The sequence below is a fragment of the Argentina anserina genome, chromosome 5 (genome assembly GCF_933775445.1).
Source record: "Argentina anserina chromosome 5, drPotAnse1.1, whole genome shotgun sequence".
NCBI classification, from domain to species: domain Eukaryota; kingdom Viridiplantae; phylum Streptophyta; class Magnoliopsida; order Rosales; family Rosaceae; genus Argentina; species Argentina anserina.
This window is the reverse complement of record NC_065876.1, coordinates 10,833,839-10,850,867: the sequence shown is the minus strand read 5'-3', so window position 1 is coordinate 10,850,867 and position 17,029 is coordinate 10,833,839. Positions and strand designations below refer to the sequence as shown.

The following is a 17,029-nucleotide window of genomic DNA, read 5'->3' as shown; positions in this document are numbered from 1 at the left end:
ATACCTAAAAGTTTAGGTTTATAGTCCCTATAAAGAAAAGAGAAAACGACATGATGAGAATGAATACTATCTACGTTGTTGCATATTTGGCTAAAGAAATATGTACCAAATAAGATGCATCATTAAATATGCAAAAATTATCAAAATTCTCATGATTAATGTAAAGATCAGGTGGAGGTGCAGACATCAGGGAGAGTCTAGCACATATATGTTCATTTTAAATGTAATAGGTGTGTTGTGCTATTTTCTCCTTCGACCAAGGTTTTATTTTCTCCCACTGGGTTTTGTTACTTGACAAGGTTTTTAACGAGACAACACCTTATGCACCATTATATCTTTAAACTCGGCACAAGGGGGAGTGTTGAAGGAAAAAGACCATTAGTGTGCATTCGTTAAAGTAAATAAGTGAATGAGTTAATGACGTTTATGGTTAATGGATGTAACGGATCAATCACCATTATGTAGCCTTAATTACCATTGTAATTACTATTTATTTTTATTGTAATCTTGACCTCTATATAAAAGGGATTATCAATGAGATGAGTAGACCATTCCATTTTCCCTACAACATGAAAAATTTTCTTGACATATTTAATGATAGAAAAATCAGATTTTTTAGGTAAGATTCTTAACTACGAGGATACGCAAATTCAAAGATAATTGATTAATTCAATTACATGAAAACTTTTTAGTAAGATTATTTTGTTTTGGTAATCAATTATCTCTGAATTAATGCTGAAATCATCTTTAATAAATAAATGATAAAAAATTAAATTATGGGTAGCATAGCAACAAGGTGGAAGGCTCTAAGCGGCGAGGACGACTGGACGAGTGAGATGGTCTATTGGACCCTCTCGATATAGATCTTCGCCGCTATATCATTCGTTATGGGGAAAGGGCTGGGGCGATAGCCGTGGTGAACTAGGCAGAATTGAAGAACTACAGACTTGCACGGTACGCAAGGGTAAATTTGTTCTCAATGATGTGTTTGGAGAGTGGCATTCCATATTTGTATGCAGGCCACATGTTATTGTCGTCCAAGAAATCCAACTTTCTGGGTTATGTTGCGGTAACAATAGATGAAGGAGCCAAAGTGTTGGGGAGGAGGGATGTTTTGATTTCTTGGAGAGGAACCCAATTGGTACATGAGTGGGATGTTGACAAGGAAACCGATTTAGCCTCAGCTTCTCACATTTTGGGAGAGGAGAATGATCCTTTGGTGCACCAGGGTTGGCTTTCCTATTGCACTAATATATATCAATCTTTCGTCTCCCCACAATCAACTTTCTAGTTGCAGAGATCAGGTACTTTTTCTTCTGAGTTCAACGTACTATAGCACAATCAGACTAATGTACTAGTCGCCGTACCATGTTAATTGATCAATACGTACATTGATGTAGTCATGTAGATAGAATAGCTCCAGTAATTTTAGTGCTAATATTATTTTTTTGAGGCGAGTGGTAAAACCACTTCATCTATAACATTTCTTACAAGTTTATGAACAAATTATTTCCAATGTAGTAACTTGGTTCAATTATATATAAAGTTATAAAAAAAATGTGGTCTCTGTTGTCAATGTTGAAATTTGGTACGTTCAATAATTTGTTAATTTGGTTTAGTTAGTTGTAAAATGAGGGTTTGATTATCATCCAAGTACCATAGGCAACCAAGCCTAACTATTAGAGATGTATTTATTACGTATCTACTAACACTGCAACATAATTACAAAATATATTTCAATGGATATATACAATGTAACAATGCACGTAATATTTTTAAGAATGTTCAAGTGCATTTGTTTTCACTTTCTCAGGTTTTAGCTGCACTTGAAGAAGTACTAGATGAATACAAGGGTGAAGAAATAAGCATTACCATCACTGGTCACAGCATGGGTGCTGCCATGGCAACTTTAAACGCCACCGATATTGTTCGTAAAGGATACAATAAACTGGCAGGTGAACCAAATAAGGTCGTTCCTGTCACAGCCATTGTGTTTGCTAGCCCCCGTCTAGGAACCATGGTTTTCGAAATTGTATTTTCCGGTCTCGAAAATCTTCACGTCTTGCGAGTAAAAAATGACCAAGATATAGTTGCCAAATTACCAGATTTGGAGGATTATGTTCATGTTGGAAAAGAGTTAAGAATCGACACTCTCAAGTCGCCGTTCCTGAAAGTAATTCCTGACGATCTTGTCACAGAAAATTTTTGGCAATTTGCACAATCCGGAGGCTTGCTTGCATGGAGTTGCAGGGACACAAGGAATCAAAAGAACTGATTTCAAATTGGAAGTTGATCATGATCTCGCACCGGTAAAAACAAGTTATTGATGGCCTTAAGGATGATCACAATGTAGTGGCTCGGTGGTGGACCGAGAAGAATAAGTGTATGATCCAAATGGATGATGGCTCCTGAGTGCTGGATGATCGGGAGTGTTTTGACGATGAAGCCTAACTATAGTTACTTGGCTTTAAAGCAGCAATTAACAATTGGTCTGTTGTGTTTTGTGTTAATCTTGCTTTCAACATCTTACCGACTTATGTTTGTAAATTGTAACTTTCTATGCTGATATTTTCCGAAAATGTAATGTCTTTAAATATCATTGAGTTTTCAGTTTATTTTTCTTCACAATGAATATGTCACAAATTAGTATATATATACATATCCCTGTCTCTAGATACTGTCAATTTCCCAGATGTTGTGCATGATTGAAGTGAAAAATAGTAATACAATTTGAAAGATTATACACGTAACAACGGGGTGGTGGCGCAGTTGGCTAGCGCGTAGGTCTCATAGCTGAAAATAGTGAGTTATCCTGAGGTCGAGAGTTCGAGCCTCTCTCACCCCATTTTTTGTTTAGAGTTAAAATATATATATATATATAAGGGGAGGGAGGTTGATGAGTGTCCAGGAAATAGAGCAAACTCTTGAGAGTTGTGAACATTTTACTTCCTTATCACAATGACAAAGACATATTTCAGGAATTCTACAGGAAAAGACTTGCTAGTCGTCTCTTGTTTGATCGTTGTCTTAGCAAGGACCTTGAACTAAGAATTCTGACACAGATGAAACAACAATTCGGTGCACCTTTCACTTCAAAGATGGAAGGAATGGTCATGGATTGGACATTGTCTGAGAACACTAAGATGAGGTTTCAGGAATATTTGAAAAGTAATCCAAATGTAAATCATCTGGGGATGGAATTGACAGTGACTGTTCTTACAACTGGTTTCTGGCCGAGCTATATATCATTTGATGTTAACATTCCTGAAGAGATGGTGAGATGTATAGAAGTTTTCAAAGGATTCTATGAAGCAAACACTAAGCACAGAAAGCTTACATGGCTTTATTCATTAGGCTCCTGCAACATTGTTGGGAGGTTTGTGCCAAAAAGTGTTGAATTGGTTGTATCTACCTATCAGGTTGCTCTACTCCTACTCTTTAATTCTACAGATAAATTGAGTTATCCAGAAATTGCAACTCTGTTGAACCTTAACCACGACGACCTGGTTAGAATTCTTCATTAACTCTCATGTACTCAGTACAAGATTCTTATCAAGAAGCCAAATACAATGACTATCTCGCCAAATGATGACTTTGAGTTCAATTCTAAGTTCACACATAGAATGAGGAAAATCAAGATTCCTCTCCCACGTGTGGTGGAAGAAAGGAAAGAAGTAATAGGTAATGTAAACAACGATAGGCGATATGCTATTGATGCTGCAATCGTGCGCATTATGAAGCGGCAAAAGGTTTTGGATCATCGACAATTAGTTACAGAGTGTGTTGAGCTGTTGAGACATACATTCAAGCCTGACATCAAAGCAATCAAGAAACGCATTGAAGACCTTGTCAGTCGTGACTACTTGGACAGGGATAATATTGGGCTTATATCTAATTTTCTCTAAAAATAATGCAACCGAATATAGGTACAATTTGTAATGCAAGTACTGTTGTAGTGTTCATATATCTGTGGATATGCTGCAAGTGCGAAATCATTTATGATACTAGGTGCAGCTTTTAGAGTGTTGTCGTATGGATGAATTGTATGGATGAGGATTTAAATATCTAGGATTTTTGTACATTGCACTATGAAAGCTTGCCATGATCTAAGAAATGGAAGTGAAGAAAACATTGTAGTTCTTCCATTTGCTTCCAAGGTTGTTTCTTTTTTCTTTTTCTTTTGTTTTTCTTTTTCTCCTTTTTTCAGGTTTTGTAGCTATATTATGGAAGGTATATATATTTGAGGCCATCATCAAGTAGAACAAGTTCCAGAGGAAAGTCTGACCTTAAATCTAGTCACCGTCAGACGGTGTTATACCAGCCCCCAATTATTGATTTATCCGAAGTGCTGGTCTTATGTTGGCAAATCTGGCAAGCTAGGAATGAGTTTCGGAATGTGATTATGGTTTCCCGCACCAGCCTCAACGCCATTACTGGAAATCAAGCCGGTGCAATGGTAACCACCAGATGATGATTCTTATGTTTATAGTTAACAGCTGCGTAAAACAGAACCATGGATCTGTCCGTTACTGTTCTTACAACTGGTTTCTGGCCAAGCTATAAATCATTTGATGTTAACCTTCCTGCAGAGTTGGTGAAGTGTGTTGAAGTTTTCAAAGGGTTCTATACTTCAAAAACTAAACACAGAAAGCTTACATGGATATACTCACTCGGCACTTGCAGCGTTATTGGGAAGTTTGATGCCAAAGCGATTGAATTAGTTCTGTCTACCCAGCAGGCTGCTCTTCTGCTACTATTTAATACTGCTGATGCTTTGAGCTATTCAGAGATTGCAACTCAGTTAAATCTTCATCATGATGACTTGGTCAGAATCCTTCATCCGCTGTCATGCGCGAAGTACAAGATCCTCATCAAGAAGAATTCAGATACAATATTGACAATATCGCCGAATGACACATTTGAGTTTAACTCTAAATTCAAATACACAATGAGGAGAATTAAGATTCCTCTCCCATCAGTAGTAAATGAATCTACGGAGGTGAAAGGTAGTGTTAACAAAGACAGGCGATATGCTATTGATGCTGCAATCGTGTGGATTATGAAGGAGCAGAAAATTCTAGGTCATCAATAATTGCTTCTGGGGCTTGTCGAGCAGCTGAGACAGTCTTTCAAGCCTAACATCAAAGCCATTAAGCAGCGGATTGACGATCTCATCGACCGCGAGTACCTTGAAAGGGACCAGGGAAACTATAACTTGTATAGGTACCTTGCATGATCCGATGCTATCGTATGCTGGTCTTCTAAATTTTAGATGTTTGATACATTTTCTGCTAATAATTCACCTGAAGAGTGAGTTTGAAACAAAGAACATTTATACTTTAATTCAGTAAGTTTCTGGCCTTTAATTCTCATTAAGTGACTAAATTGACTAGGACTTAGAAGCGGCTGAAATGAAAACTGCATTTTATATGTTTACAGTTGCCTTTGTTGTTGAGTATACCTTGCAATTTCGACGCGTTTCATTAAAAGAATTTAGTTTATGAGCCTTGTGCTGTAGGCATTTGATTAAAAACTTCTGCCAAATTGAATATCGTAGAGGGATGCACATAATTGACAGCTATAAGAATTCTAAATAGTACATTCAAAAACACTAAAAACTATGCATCGACATATGAAGTAAGTTAAAAGGCAAATGAGTTTCTGTTATGACCTGATCACCACCTCTCAAACATTCTCTTTTACATTTAACTCCCAGGAACAGCTTCATAGCAAAATATCTGACTCAGGGCCTTGTTGAAGTGATGGTATTCTTTAAAGCAATCGGTTCAGGCTGAAAGTGCTGAACTCCGATGGTTTTGTTTTCTCTTTGTATACAGTTGCAGTTTATGTCATCAGAGACAACTTAGGCTAGCCCTGCTATTCTGGTGCGTATGAAGCTCCCTAATGCGTGTGTTCCTAAAAAGCTCCCTACATTTCTTTAAAGGAGGATCTCATACCTAGAAAATATAGTATGCATGACGTATAATATACGGTCAAATCTTAGTTATTGAAAATAATATATATTCATGACTCACTATATATATATTTTCCTCTAATCTAAACTGTTCACACTACACTGAATATACTCACACCATACCTATATGACGTTGCTGTCAAATTCATGTTGTTTTCTACCGGACTCATTTCGTTGTAATTTTATTTTTCTTTAAAAAACAAATAGACAGTGTGAAAAACAACTACTATAATTAATACCATATCTGGAAAGTGACTGTTATGATAAAATAGAAACTACAAAAAAAGCATTCTACAGATGTAGAAAATTCCAATAGTCACTGTCTCACCTCTTCGTCTCCAAAACCCTCTCTCTCTCTCTCGCCTGCAATTTACTCAGACCACAACAACCTCTCCAGTTCGAAAAGGTAAAAATTCCATCTTCCATTTCTTCGTCTTTCATTTCGTCCTTCACAAACAGACTCGCCGATTTTTAGAATAAAATGAAACCCTTAACTGCTATGTAAATATGTAATCTTTGATTTCGTAACTGATGATGATATGTAATCCTTGATTTCCCATGATATTTACTGTTAATATATCACTTCAGTCGAAACTAATTAATTTTAATTGGGTGAAAATTGAAGCACCATGGTGAATTTTGGACAATTTTAACTTGAAATTGTATTCCAGTTGAGAATTTGTGTCGATGGCAATAGAGTACAAGTATATAGAGTTCAATGAAGGATGGGAGTTCATCCAGAAGGGGATTAAGAAGCTCAAGAGGATTGTGGAAGGCTCTACGGAGCCGGATTTCAACTCTGAAGAACGAATGACGCTTTACAATACTATCTACAACATGTGCACTCAAAGACCGCCTTTCGATTACTCGCAGCGGCTTTATGAGAAGTATGGGGAGACTTTCGAGGACTACATTACTTCCGCGGTGCTGCCTCCATTAAGAGAGGGGCAGAATGAGGTTGTAATGTTGCAGGTGCTTGTTAGGAGTTGGGAGAAGCATAAGGTTTTGGAGACATGGCTGTCGAGGTTCTTTCATTATCTGGATAGGTACTTTATTCCTAGGAAGTCGTTGCGTAGGTTGAGTGATGTTGGGAGGAACTGTTTCAGGAATATGGTTTGTCGGGACTTGAGTGTTAATGTGAGGAATGCTGTGCTTGGGCTTGTGCATAAGGAGCGGGAGGGAGAGGAAATTGACAGGGAGTTGTTGAAGAAAGTGATAGATGTGTTCGTGGAGATTGGCAGGGGGCAGATGGATGTTTACATAGAGGATCTTGAAGCGTGCTTGCTAAAAGATACAGGGGAGTACTATTCTCGGAAAACATCTGGATGGATTTTGGAGGAATATTCGTATGCAGATTACATGGTAAAAGCTGAGGAGTGCTTGAGAAAGGAGAGAGAAAGTGCTTCTCATTACCTGCCTCTAAGCAGTGAGCAGAAGTTGGTGCGCACAGTTCAACATGAGCTGTTTGAACCTCTTGCTGATGTATTAATAAGACAGAAAGTTACTGCCGAACTGGCACCTTTGTTTCAACACCTTGAAGATGCTGCAACAAAACAAGCTTCTTCTGTTGGATCCGGGATGCCAGCTCAGGTTCTTATCACAGATTTAGTTGAATTGCATGTTAAGTATACAACATGTGTCAATGATTGCTTTAGAAACTACTATCATTTTCACAAGGCCCTGAATGAGGCTTTTGAGGTATTTTGCAATAAAGCTGTTGTTGGCAGTTCGTGTGCTGAATTGCTTGCTGCATTCTGTGATGATCTTCTAAAAAAGGGTGGGGGTGAAAAATTGAGTGGTGAGCTGGGCATAGAAGAAACACTTGAGAGGGCTATTAAAACGTTGCTTCCCTACATCGGTGATAAGGATCATTTTGCAGAATTGTACAGGAAAAGACTTGCTCGCCGGCTACTGTTTGATCGGAGTGCCAACAAGGACCATGAAAAGAGCACCATAACAAAGATGAAACAGCAATGTGGTGGACAGTTTACCTCAAAGATGGAGGGAATGGTCACAGATTGGACCTTGGCTCAGGACACTCAGAAGAGCTTTGAGGAATATCTCCATTGTTACCCGAATATAAATACTGGAATGGATTTGGCAGTCACTGTCCTTACAACTGGTTCTTGGCCAAGCTATGAATCCTTTAATCTGAACCTTCCTTCAGAGATGAGGAGGTGTGTTGAAATATTCAAGGGATACTATGAAACTAAAACGAAACACAGAAAACTTACGTGGGTTTACTCATTGGGCAGTTGCCACATTATTGGCAACTTTGATACGAAAACAATTGAATTGGTTGTGTCAACCTATCAAGCAGCTCTCTTGCTACTCTTTAATGCAGCAGATAGATTGAGCTATTCAGAAATCTCATGTCAGTTAAACCTTCCCGAGAATGCCTTGGTTAGAATTCTTCATTCACTGTCATGTGGAAAGTTCAAGATCCTTATTAAGGAGCCAACTACAAAGATTATCTCCCCAAATGACACCTTTGAGTTCAACTCTATGTTCACTGACAGGCTGATAAGAATTAAGATTCTTCTCCCGCCTGTGGATCATGAAAGGAAGGAGGTAATGAAAGATGTGGATAAAGACAGGCGATATGCAATTGATGCTGCAATTGTGAGGATTATGAAGAGTCGGAAAGTGTTTGGTCACCAAGAATTAGTTATAGAATGTGTGGAGCAGTTGAGACCTATGTTCAAGCCTGACATCAAAACAATTAAGAAGCGCCTTGAAGATCTTATGACTCGTGACTACTTGGAGAGAGACAAGGAAAACCAAAAAGTGTATAGGTATGTTGTGTAATTCAAGTGTTTGAGTCTTCATAATATCTGAAGATATGCTGTAGATACATGAACATGACATATAGTTTATATTGATATTAGATTGCTGTCAATTGTTGCAGCTAAAACCAATTTTGTTTAGATTGTAGGATATGAACCATGATTGGCTGTATGGGCTTCATTGTAGATTGTAGGGATTCTAGGACTTTAAAAGTAGATAGGGTGTGTTCAGTTTACCACTGAAGCCAGTTTTGTGCAATTCAAACAACCATTATGACGTGAATTTAGTCTTTAAGTGGTTCCATCTTGTGCTGATGAAGTAGAGTTACAATCTTAGGTTTTATTTGTTAATTGAATGGACTGCAATGTTCTTGTTATCTACATGTCCATTCTTCTGATGAGAGCCACAGTTCTGATTATAATTTATGATATGAAATGTTGATATAATGATTGGTGTAAAACCTACCTATTATAAGTCATATATCTGAGCTGCTGCTGATAACTTGATATCAACTTAACTGCTTTAGTTTTGAACCTTTTTGCCTTTCCATTTGTTAGATATCATGTTATTTCCACTGATTATCTCCACTGTAGGAATACTTGAATATTCCGAAATGGGAGTTTCTATTCCATGGTTGTCTTAACCTCCACTGTTCTCACTATTTTGTTTAAACTGTTCGGAGTTATTAGCTGTTCTGAAAAAATTTCCTTGTACGATTTACTTTTTTTTATCTCTGTCAAAAAGGTTAATTATTGTGAGATATTTCATGGCGTGGTATGCCTTGTTTTCCCTCATTTCATTGCTTTCAGTTTTGGCTTGTCTGATTTGATTCTTAGGCTCTTTCCTTATTCCTTTAGCTGTATTGGGAGGCCGTCGTTTTTTTCTGAAAACTAATTTGTTAATGGTTTAGAAATACTCACTGCTATTGTATTTATACTGTACGATGATTGATTTTATGGAAGATGTATGTGACGCTATGTAGGTTGCACCATCTGAAAATTCTTTACTCTAAGAAACAGGACTGATCCAGACTATTAGAATTAGAGTTGTTCATTTGTGTGCCATGCTTTGCTCGCAAGCATTGGGTATCTAGCATGTGTAAGAAACAGAACTGATCCAGACTAATAGAGAGAATTAGAGTTGCTCATTTGTGTGCTGCCATGCTTTGCTCGCAAGCTTTGGGCAAGCGCCATTTCAGGCCATTGAATAGACAACAAAGAAGGGAAATGTGGCTATTAGAACCCATGTCTGTGATGTGGTTTAAAATGCTCAGGTAGCAGCCTATTGGCAGTGTCAAGTGGCAGCGGCGTCGATTGTATAGTATAAGTTGGGACAACACAAGGGACTATGGGGGCATTACGTGGTCACTTTAGATTGCTAGAATACACAACAGCGTCAAATTCACATCGGAAGTGCATGCGACATGGCGTCCTACACAAACAAGTCTCATTCTTGTTAGTCTTCTTTGATGAACTATTTTTACCCATTTTTTAGGCAAAATGAGGCTTATTAGTAGACATTGTTTGGTTTGATTATGAGGGTAGTCAGGCGACAGTTATCGCAGCCGAAATCAGAACACATAACTGTTACGTTAGAGGTAAAATTCATCTTCCATTTGATTATCTGTCGATCTCTACAGTTTTTACTTCAGTCAAGTAGCTCCGAGTTGATCTTAAAGTTTTGGGTTATCTACAATTAGTTATGGAGTGTGTCGAACATTTAAGACACATGTTCAAGCTTGGGATCCAAGCGATCAAGAAACGCATTGAAGATATTACTCATTCACTCGTCGTTACATGAAGAGAGTGTAAAATTATTGGAAATAGATTGGCTTAGATTTGAGTCATTTGGAATTTTATATTAGAAAAAGTGAAGAGTCATCTTTGGGTCATAAGGATTGATACCACACACACTAATGTCGAGGCCTTTTGTGTAAAACCTCATACCCGAACTCCAGGTGACTAAAGTGGGGAAAGTATCGGCATTATTAAACCTGTGTATGTAGGATTGTTGGCTGCTTCCGCACAACAATTGGTATCAGAGCTCAAGTTACACTTGGGACTTGGTGTCTCGTCGATCAAATTGGTAGAGCTCCTAGTTGAATTGGGGTCACAAGATATGGACTTGGATCGATGCTTGTGGTCAAATTGGAGCTATTCGGATCGTGAGATAATTGGTGATTGTAATAACCCTATTTTTCGGAACCAACTATTGGCTTGTTTTAAATTTATTAAATTTGTGAAATTCATTTAAATGACATTCGGTTGCTTGCGACGTTTCGAAACGAAAACGAAAACGTTCTCGGAACGTTTATTTAGAAAAACGTTTCGTTTCTGCGACATGAGTATCGACTTTTTCTCCGTCGCTCGTTTGTGAAAACTTCCTTCATGAATGTTGTAGGGCTCGTCTATACGAGTTCGTGGACATGTTACGCGTCCTAATCGGACGTCGTACGTGAAAGTAGACATAAGAGCTATGCAGACTTAAAGAGGAGACATGTGGAATTTGAGATAGGCAATCATGTGTTCTTAAAAGTGTCACTTATGAGGGGTGTAGTGAGATTTGGCAAGAAAGGAAAGTTGGCTCCGAGGTATGTTGGGCCCTTTGAGATTCTCGAGAAGGTGGGAGAACTAGCATATCGACTAGCCTTGCCTACTAGCATGTCGGGCGTTCACAATGTCTTCCACATTTCCATGTTGAGGAAATATGTACCAGATGAGTCGCATGTGATCGATCATAGCACCAATGAGGTGAAGGAAAATGTCACTTTTGTTATTGAGCCGGTTCGTATTCTGGATAGATCCACAAAGAAGCTTCGAAGGAAGGAAGTAGAGTTAGTCAAGCTGTTGTGGAGCCATCATGATGAAGGTGATGCATCTTGGGAGCCGGCGTGAGGCCGTGGGGAGGAAGAGGGGGAAGAAAGGAGGAGAAATGGAGCGGCGGTGGCGTGCTACTCGCCGGCCATAGGCTCGGCGCGTGGGCCCCACGCGCTGCCACAGTGAGTAGCGCGTGTACCCCACGCACCGCCACGTGCGGCGGCGCGTGAATAGTGTTTTTGAAACAGTAAATTTGTAAAAATTTATTTTTACGTTGGTGAATGTAAAAAGTGATTTACATACAATAATTGTGAATTTCTTTCACATACGGTAAATTACTGAGATAGTATTTACTATTGAATAGTATGTATACGTACAGAAATACGTAAACAATATGTTCTCGTACATGAATATGTAATTGATGGGTATTTGTACAATAATACGTGAATAGTAACTCAGTTAACAGTAATTTCGTAAAGTGGTCCGAGACTGTGCTCCTGGTTTCTCCCCCGCATATGTCAGATCCAGATGAAATAACATGCCCCTCAGATTCCCCCGACTAATTAACTCCCCGGTGAGAAGATCCTGAAATATCACATACATAGGAAACAAATGTCACATAACACTTAGCGTTAGTGTTCAATTGTGGGACAAATATCAAATGATGAGATAAAGCAGGTACATATAGTACATTGTGAATCTCTATTGTGGGAGTAATACGAACTGACCATTTCCCTAACACGGGTAAATCCTCACAATTAGCATTAGTAACATAAGATACTAGTGGAAGAGACAATATGATAAAATAAGATGAGTCATAAGTCATATGATCAGACGCACTAGAATCAATAATTCAAGTATCAAAACCAACAAAGTTAGAAATATTTAAAGGCATACCAATCTTACCACGACCAGCTATGGATGCGGTAGGTGTAGCGCCTCCGGCTGTATGATGATCATGGCCAACCACACCATAAAAATCTGGTTCCTGGACTAATTAAATAGTTGCTTTCGCCTTGGGACGATAAATAGGCCTCTTAGGCCTAAGGTGTGGATACAACTTTCAACAGGTCGCACGAGCATGGTTAGTATCATGACAATAAGAGCAAAGAGGGCGGGGCTGATTCCCGAAGTCTGGTGGTGGGCTTGCTGATGAAGTGTTGCCGAAGTTGCTTGCGGAAGGGATGGTGCTGGAGATCTAGCATGAACAGTAAGGCTGGAAACTACAACTTGTTCCTGATAAAGACTCTCCTACTGAGACTCATCCTTACAGATATATGTGAAAGCGGTGATTAAGCTAGAGGGTTCGATCTGTCTGAGCAATTCTCTTTTCACACTGTTATGCTTTGCATCAAGACCTTTTAGGAAATGGTGAACTCGCTCAAGCTCCTTCTCTTTTTAGTACCAAACAATATCCTCCTTATTCTTGATCATGTAAGGACGTTTCACATCAATCTCAGCCCAAATATTTTTCAGTTTGGTGAAATATTACGCCACCGGTTGCCCATCTTGTTGCATCGCCAAAACTGTGCACATTAACTCATGAACCTGTATGAAATCAAAGTCATTAGTATATAAGCCTTCCAGTGTTTGCCATATTGCCTGCGCAGTGGTACATGCCTCCACCAGATCAACTATCTCGTCATTTATATCTTTCCACAAGACTGACACGACAAAACCATCATTGTTGTCCAACTTAGTGTAGGCAACAATATCATCTTCACTAGGAGCCGTAGTTACTCCGGTTACATGCCACATCTTGTGCATGTCTTGAAGATGAGCGGCCATAATTCTCTTCCATTTACGGAAATTGGTCCCATTGAGTTTGGCGCCCCAAAAGGAACCACTTTCAGAACTTGCGGAATGTTATTGATCTGAGAACTCTATGTGTCGTCTTCAGAACCCATTGAAAATAAAAAATCAGGATTGATGCAGCGAAAACACAAAAACAAACGGATTTGAACCTGTCGAGGGTGCACCTACTCTATCGGTGAACCTATACTGACAACCAAGACCATAAAATTCGGGTTAGGTCAGGCCGAAGTTGTGTCGGCCGGGTCGGGTCGAATATGGGTCAGGTCGGGTCAGGGCAGAAATTTGTCGAAATAGCTGAAAAACGGCCGGAAAGGAGTGGGCGTCGTCGGAGGGGGCGTCGGAAGGCAGAAGCAACGCCGAAGTTGAGGAGAGTGCGGCGTCGGACGACGTTGGAGGGGAGCGCGATGGCGCAAGTGATCTGGGCAGAGGGCAGAGGGACCGTCGAAGAGCAGAGGAGACGGTAGAGGCCTGAGGGCAGCGGCGACGGCGCAAGTGATCTGGGCAGCGCAGGACGAGGAGTCGTTCCTCACCCTGAGACAACTACGTTGGTCGGAGGAAGGAAGACGCCAAGAGAGACGACGCTAGAAGCAAACGTCGACGAGGGCAGCGGACACCGACACGCAGAGCCAGAACCGGACGGGAGAAATCGGATGGGCGGACGGGCACGTCTCGGCAAAGCACCTACGTCGTTGAGACAACAGCGTCGCCAAATGTGGCTGCTTATTTCACGTGATGCAGCAGTTCCACGACAAAAACACAAACCCAAAAAAATAGAGGATGAAAAAAAATTGGCTCTGATGCCAAGTAGAAATGTATATAGATTGTTATATTACTTCATACACATAATTGTTCTATATATAATCTAACAAGAGTATAATTAACCACAAATCACTCATTGAATCACGCCCATGATTTACTCCGTCATTCACATTAACAAACTCAATTCAGCTCATAGGAGTATATGATTCTCTACACCATTGTTTACAAAATGTGTACTCAGGATCCCAACAACGATTACTGTCAAAAGCTTTATGACAAATATCGGGAGACATGTGAGGTTTACATTACTTCGACGGTGCTGCCTTCTCTAAGAGAGAAGCCTCAAGAATCGATGTTGCAGGAACTTGTCAAAAGATGGAAAAACCACAAGGTTATGGTAAGCTGGCTGTCACGCTTCTTTCATTTTCTTGATCGCTACTTCATCCTGAGGAGGTCACTTCCAACTAGGGCTATTAATCGGTTCCGGTTCCTGAAGGAACCGTTGAAACCGAACTGTTTAACAGCAGCTCGGTTCGGTTCCTAGAAAAAAATTGAAGTTATACAGTAGAACCGAACCGTTTTTAAAACAATTCGGTTCAGTTCGGTTACTAGAAAAAAAATATATAGGAACCGTTTGGAACCGTTTTGGTGGAGGAATTGCTTTAAACTAAAGTACTAGTCATACTCCATTTGGTGGAGGACATAGACTATCCCCTGTTTTGGAATTATCTTGTCTCGAATTATCAATCTTCCCTCATTTCTTGTCACCGTATATAAGTATGATATGCTCAAACTAACATCATTCTTGAATTTAAGACAATTTTTTTTGAACCGTTTCGAACCGTTTTGGAACCGGAACCGCCATGGAACCGTTAGGAATCGAACCGTTCGGTTCCTATTCTGAAAAATACAAGAACTGAACCGTTTAAATAACACGGTTCGGTTTACGGTTCCGCCTATTTTTGGCTGTTTTGGAACCGTTTACAGCCTTACTTCCAACCCTAAAAGAAGTTGGACTCAACTCCTTCAAGGATTTGGTTTATATTGAGGTGAATGCCACTGCCAGAGCTGCTGTGATTGATCTGATACACAAAGAACGCGAAGGAGAGCTGATTGACAGAGAGCTAGTGAAAAATGTGGTAGATATATTTGTTGAAATCGGAAATGGGAAAATGGATGCTTATGAAAATGACTTGGAGGCTCACATACTGGAAACCCCTCGCAATTACTATGCTCTGAAAGCATCGAGTTGCTCATTACTTGTATTCAATCAGTGAGCAGAAGCTGGTGAACAGAGTCAAATATGAGTTGCTTCTGGTTTATGAAAGCAAAGACATTAAGTAATGGATACAATTTTATTAGAATGATTCCCTCTGATTCCCAAATCAAGAGTGATTCACCTCTCCTAATTGAATCCTGATTATATGCAATCAACATTAATGTGTTCATCTCAGTTAGGAATGTTATTCATTGTAATTATATTTGCAGCAGTATATATGTGTATCAAAAGTATTCATTCAGATCAATGGAAATTCAATCTTAACATGGTATCAGCCTAAAAATAGATCCTAACCTTTCAAGTTTAGCTTCTTCTGTGTCCTTTCCCTCTGCGTCCGTCTTCCCCTTTTCCATCCTCCATGGCCGAGACCACCCCTCCCTCCCAACATACCTCTTAATTCATAAAGCTGACCGAAACCAATTATCTCTCCTGGCTTAACCAGATTCAACCATATCTCAATGGGACTGACCTTTGGGGCTATGTTGATGGCTCAGTTCCTCAGCCTACTCCTAAAACCACCACACCCTCGCTACCACCACTGAGCCCGCTAAAACCACCCTTCCTCCAGAGTACAAAGCATGGTTTAAGGTTGATCAGAAAATTGTGAATCTCCTTCGCACCACGCTGACTGCAAAAGTTCTCCAGCTCACCGTTGGGTTCAATACCTCCAAAGAGATCTGGAATTTTCTTGCTCGTAATTACTCCCAACGCTCGGCAGCTAGCACCTCCAGTCTCAAGTTGCAGCTCATTGACCTTCAGAAAGGCTCCTAAACTATTGACGATTATCTTCGTCATGCCAAATCCATTGCCGATTCGCTAACCACAATCAATAAGCCTGTCTCTGATGAAGATCTCGTGCTTGCCACCCTTCGAGGTCTTGGATCTAACTACCTTATGCTCCGCACGGCTTTAACTCAGCAAGCCTCTCTTCCTGATTTCACAGATCTCTGGGCTCGCATCCTTGCTTTTGAATCTCAGAAGTTCCGCCAGCCACTGCCATTTTCCATCACAATAGCTCTTCCCGGCGTGATAATCGTGAGTCCCAACCCCGCTATGCCCAGTTTGGTCGGAATTCCAACTCCGGCCATCACACCACTAATCCCAATAACCGCAACAATAATTGCAACAGTTCAGGCTCCTCTTCTAATACCTCACGATCCTATCCGAGTACACAACCTCAATATCACGTGACCCCAACTTCTTAGCCATTTAATTGGGCTTCCCGCCCTCCATGGGCTAATGGGCTTCTTGGATCTGCTCCTCAATGGTGCCCCAATTGTCATTCCAATCAGCATGGTGCAACACAATGTCCTCACCGGTACCAGGGTCCGTCAGCTGCTGTTCCTTTTGCTGGTGCTCATTTCATTGGTGATCCTAACTGGTATCCCGACACGGGAGCTACTCATCACATGACTGCTTTGCCTCTCAATCAGCCTCAACCTTACACTGGTCCCCACAATGTCTACATGGGTGATGGCAGTTCTATGCCTATCTCCCATACCGGTACTCTTCCTCTTCCTTTAAAATCGTATAGTTTTTCCTTATGTAATGTTTCCATATTCCATCTATTCGTAAAAATCTATTGTCTGTTGCTCGTTT

The 17,029-nt window shown here is 40.0% G+C and overlaps 1 protein-coding gene, 1 non-coding gene and 3 pseudogenes across 2 annotated transcripts; all 5 read left to right on the top strand.

Annotated features, from left to right (window-relative positions):
• The first annotated feature begins 776 nt into the window (after positions 1-776).
• Positions 777-2,412, top strand: LOC126793666 (phospholipase A1-IIgamma-like; annotated as a pseudogene).
• Positions 2,413-2,754: 342 nt separating this feature from the next.
• On the top strand, positions 2,755-2,845 carry TRNAM-CAU (transfer RNA methionine (anticodon CAU)). The gene is given in 2 exon segments: positions 2,755-2,792; positions 2,810-2,845. It is a non-coding gene; the product is annotated as a tRNA-Met (tRNA).
• A 202-nt stretch (positions 2,846-3,047) lies between these two features.
• On the top strand, positions 3,048-3,905 carry LOC126795492 (cullin-1-like; annotated as a pseudogene).
• A 608-nt stretch (positions 3,906-4,513) lies between these two features.
• Positions 4,514-5,236, top strand: LOC126793685 (cullin-1-like; annotated as a pseudogene).
• Positions 5,237-6,330: 1,094 nt separating this feature from the next.
• Positions 6,331-9,037, top strand: LOC126793637 (cullin-1-like). The gene is made up of 2 exons (XM_050520218.1): positions 6,331-6,380; positions 6,646-9,037. Exon 2 carries the CDS (start codon positions 6,662-6,664, stop codon positions 8,780-8,782), a length of 2,121 nt encoding a protein of 706 aa, XP_050376175.1. The 5' UTR covers positions 6,331-6,380; positions 6,646-6,661; the 3' UTR covers positions 8,783-9,037.
• The last annotated feature ends 7,992 nt before the right edge of the window (positions 9,038-17,029 follow it).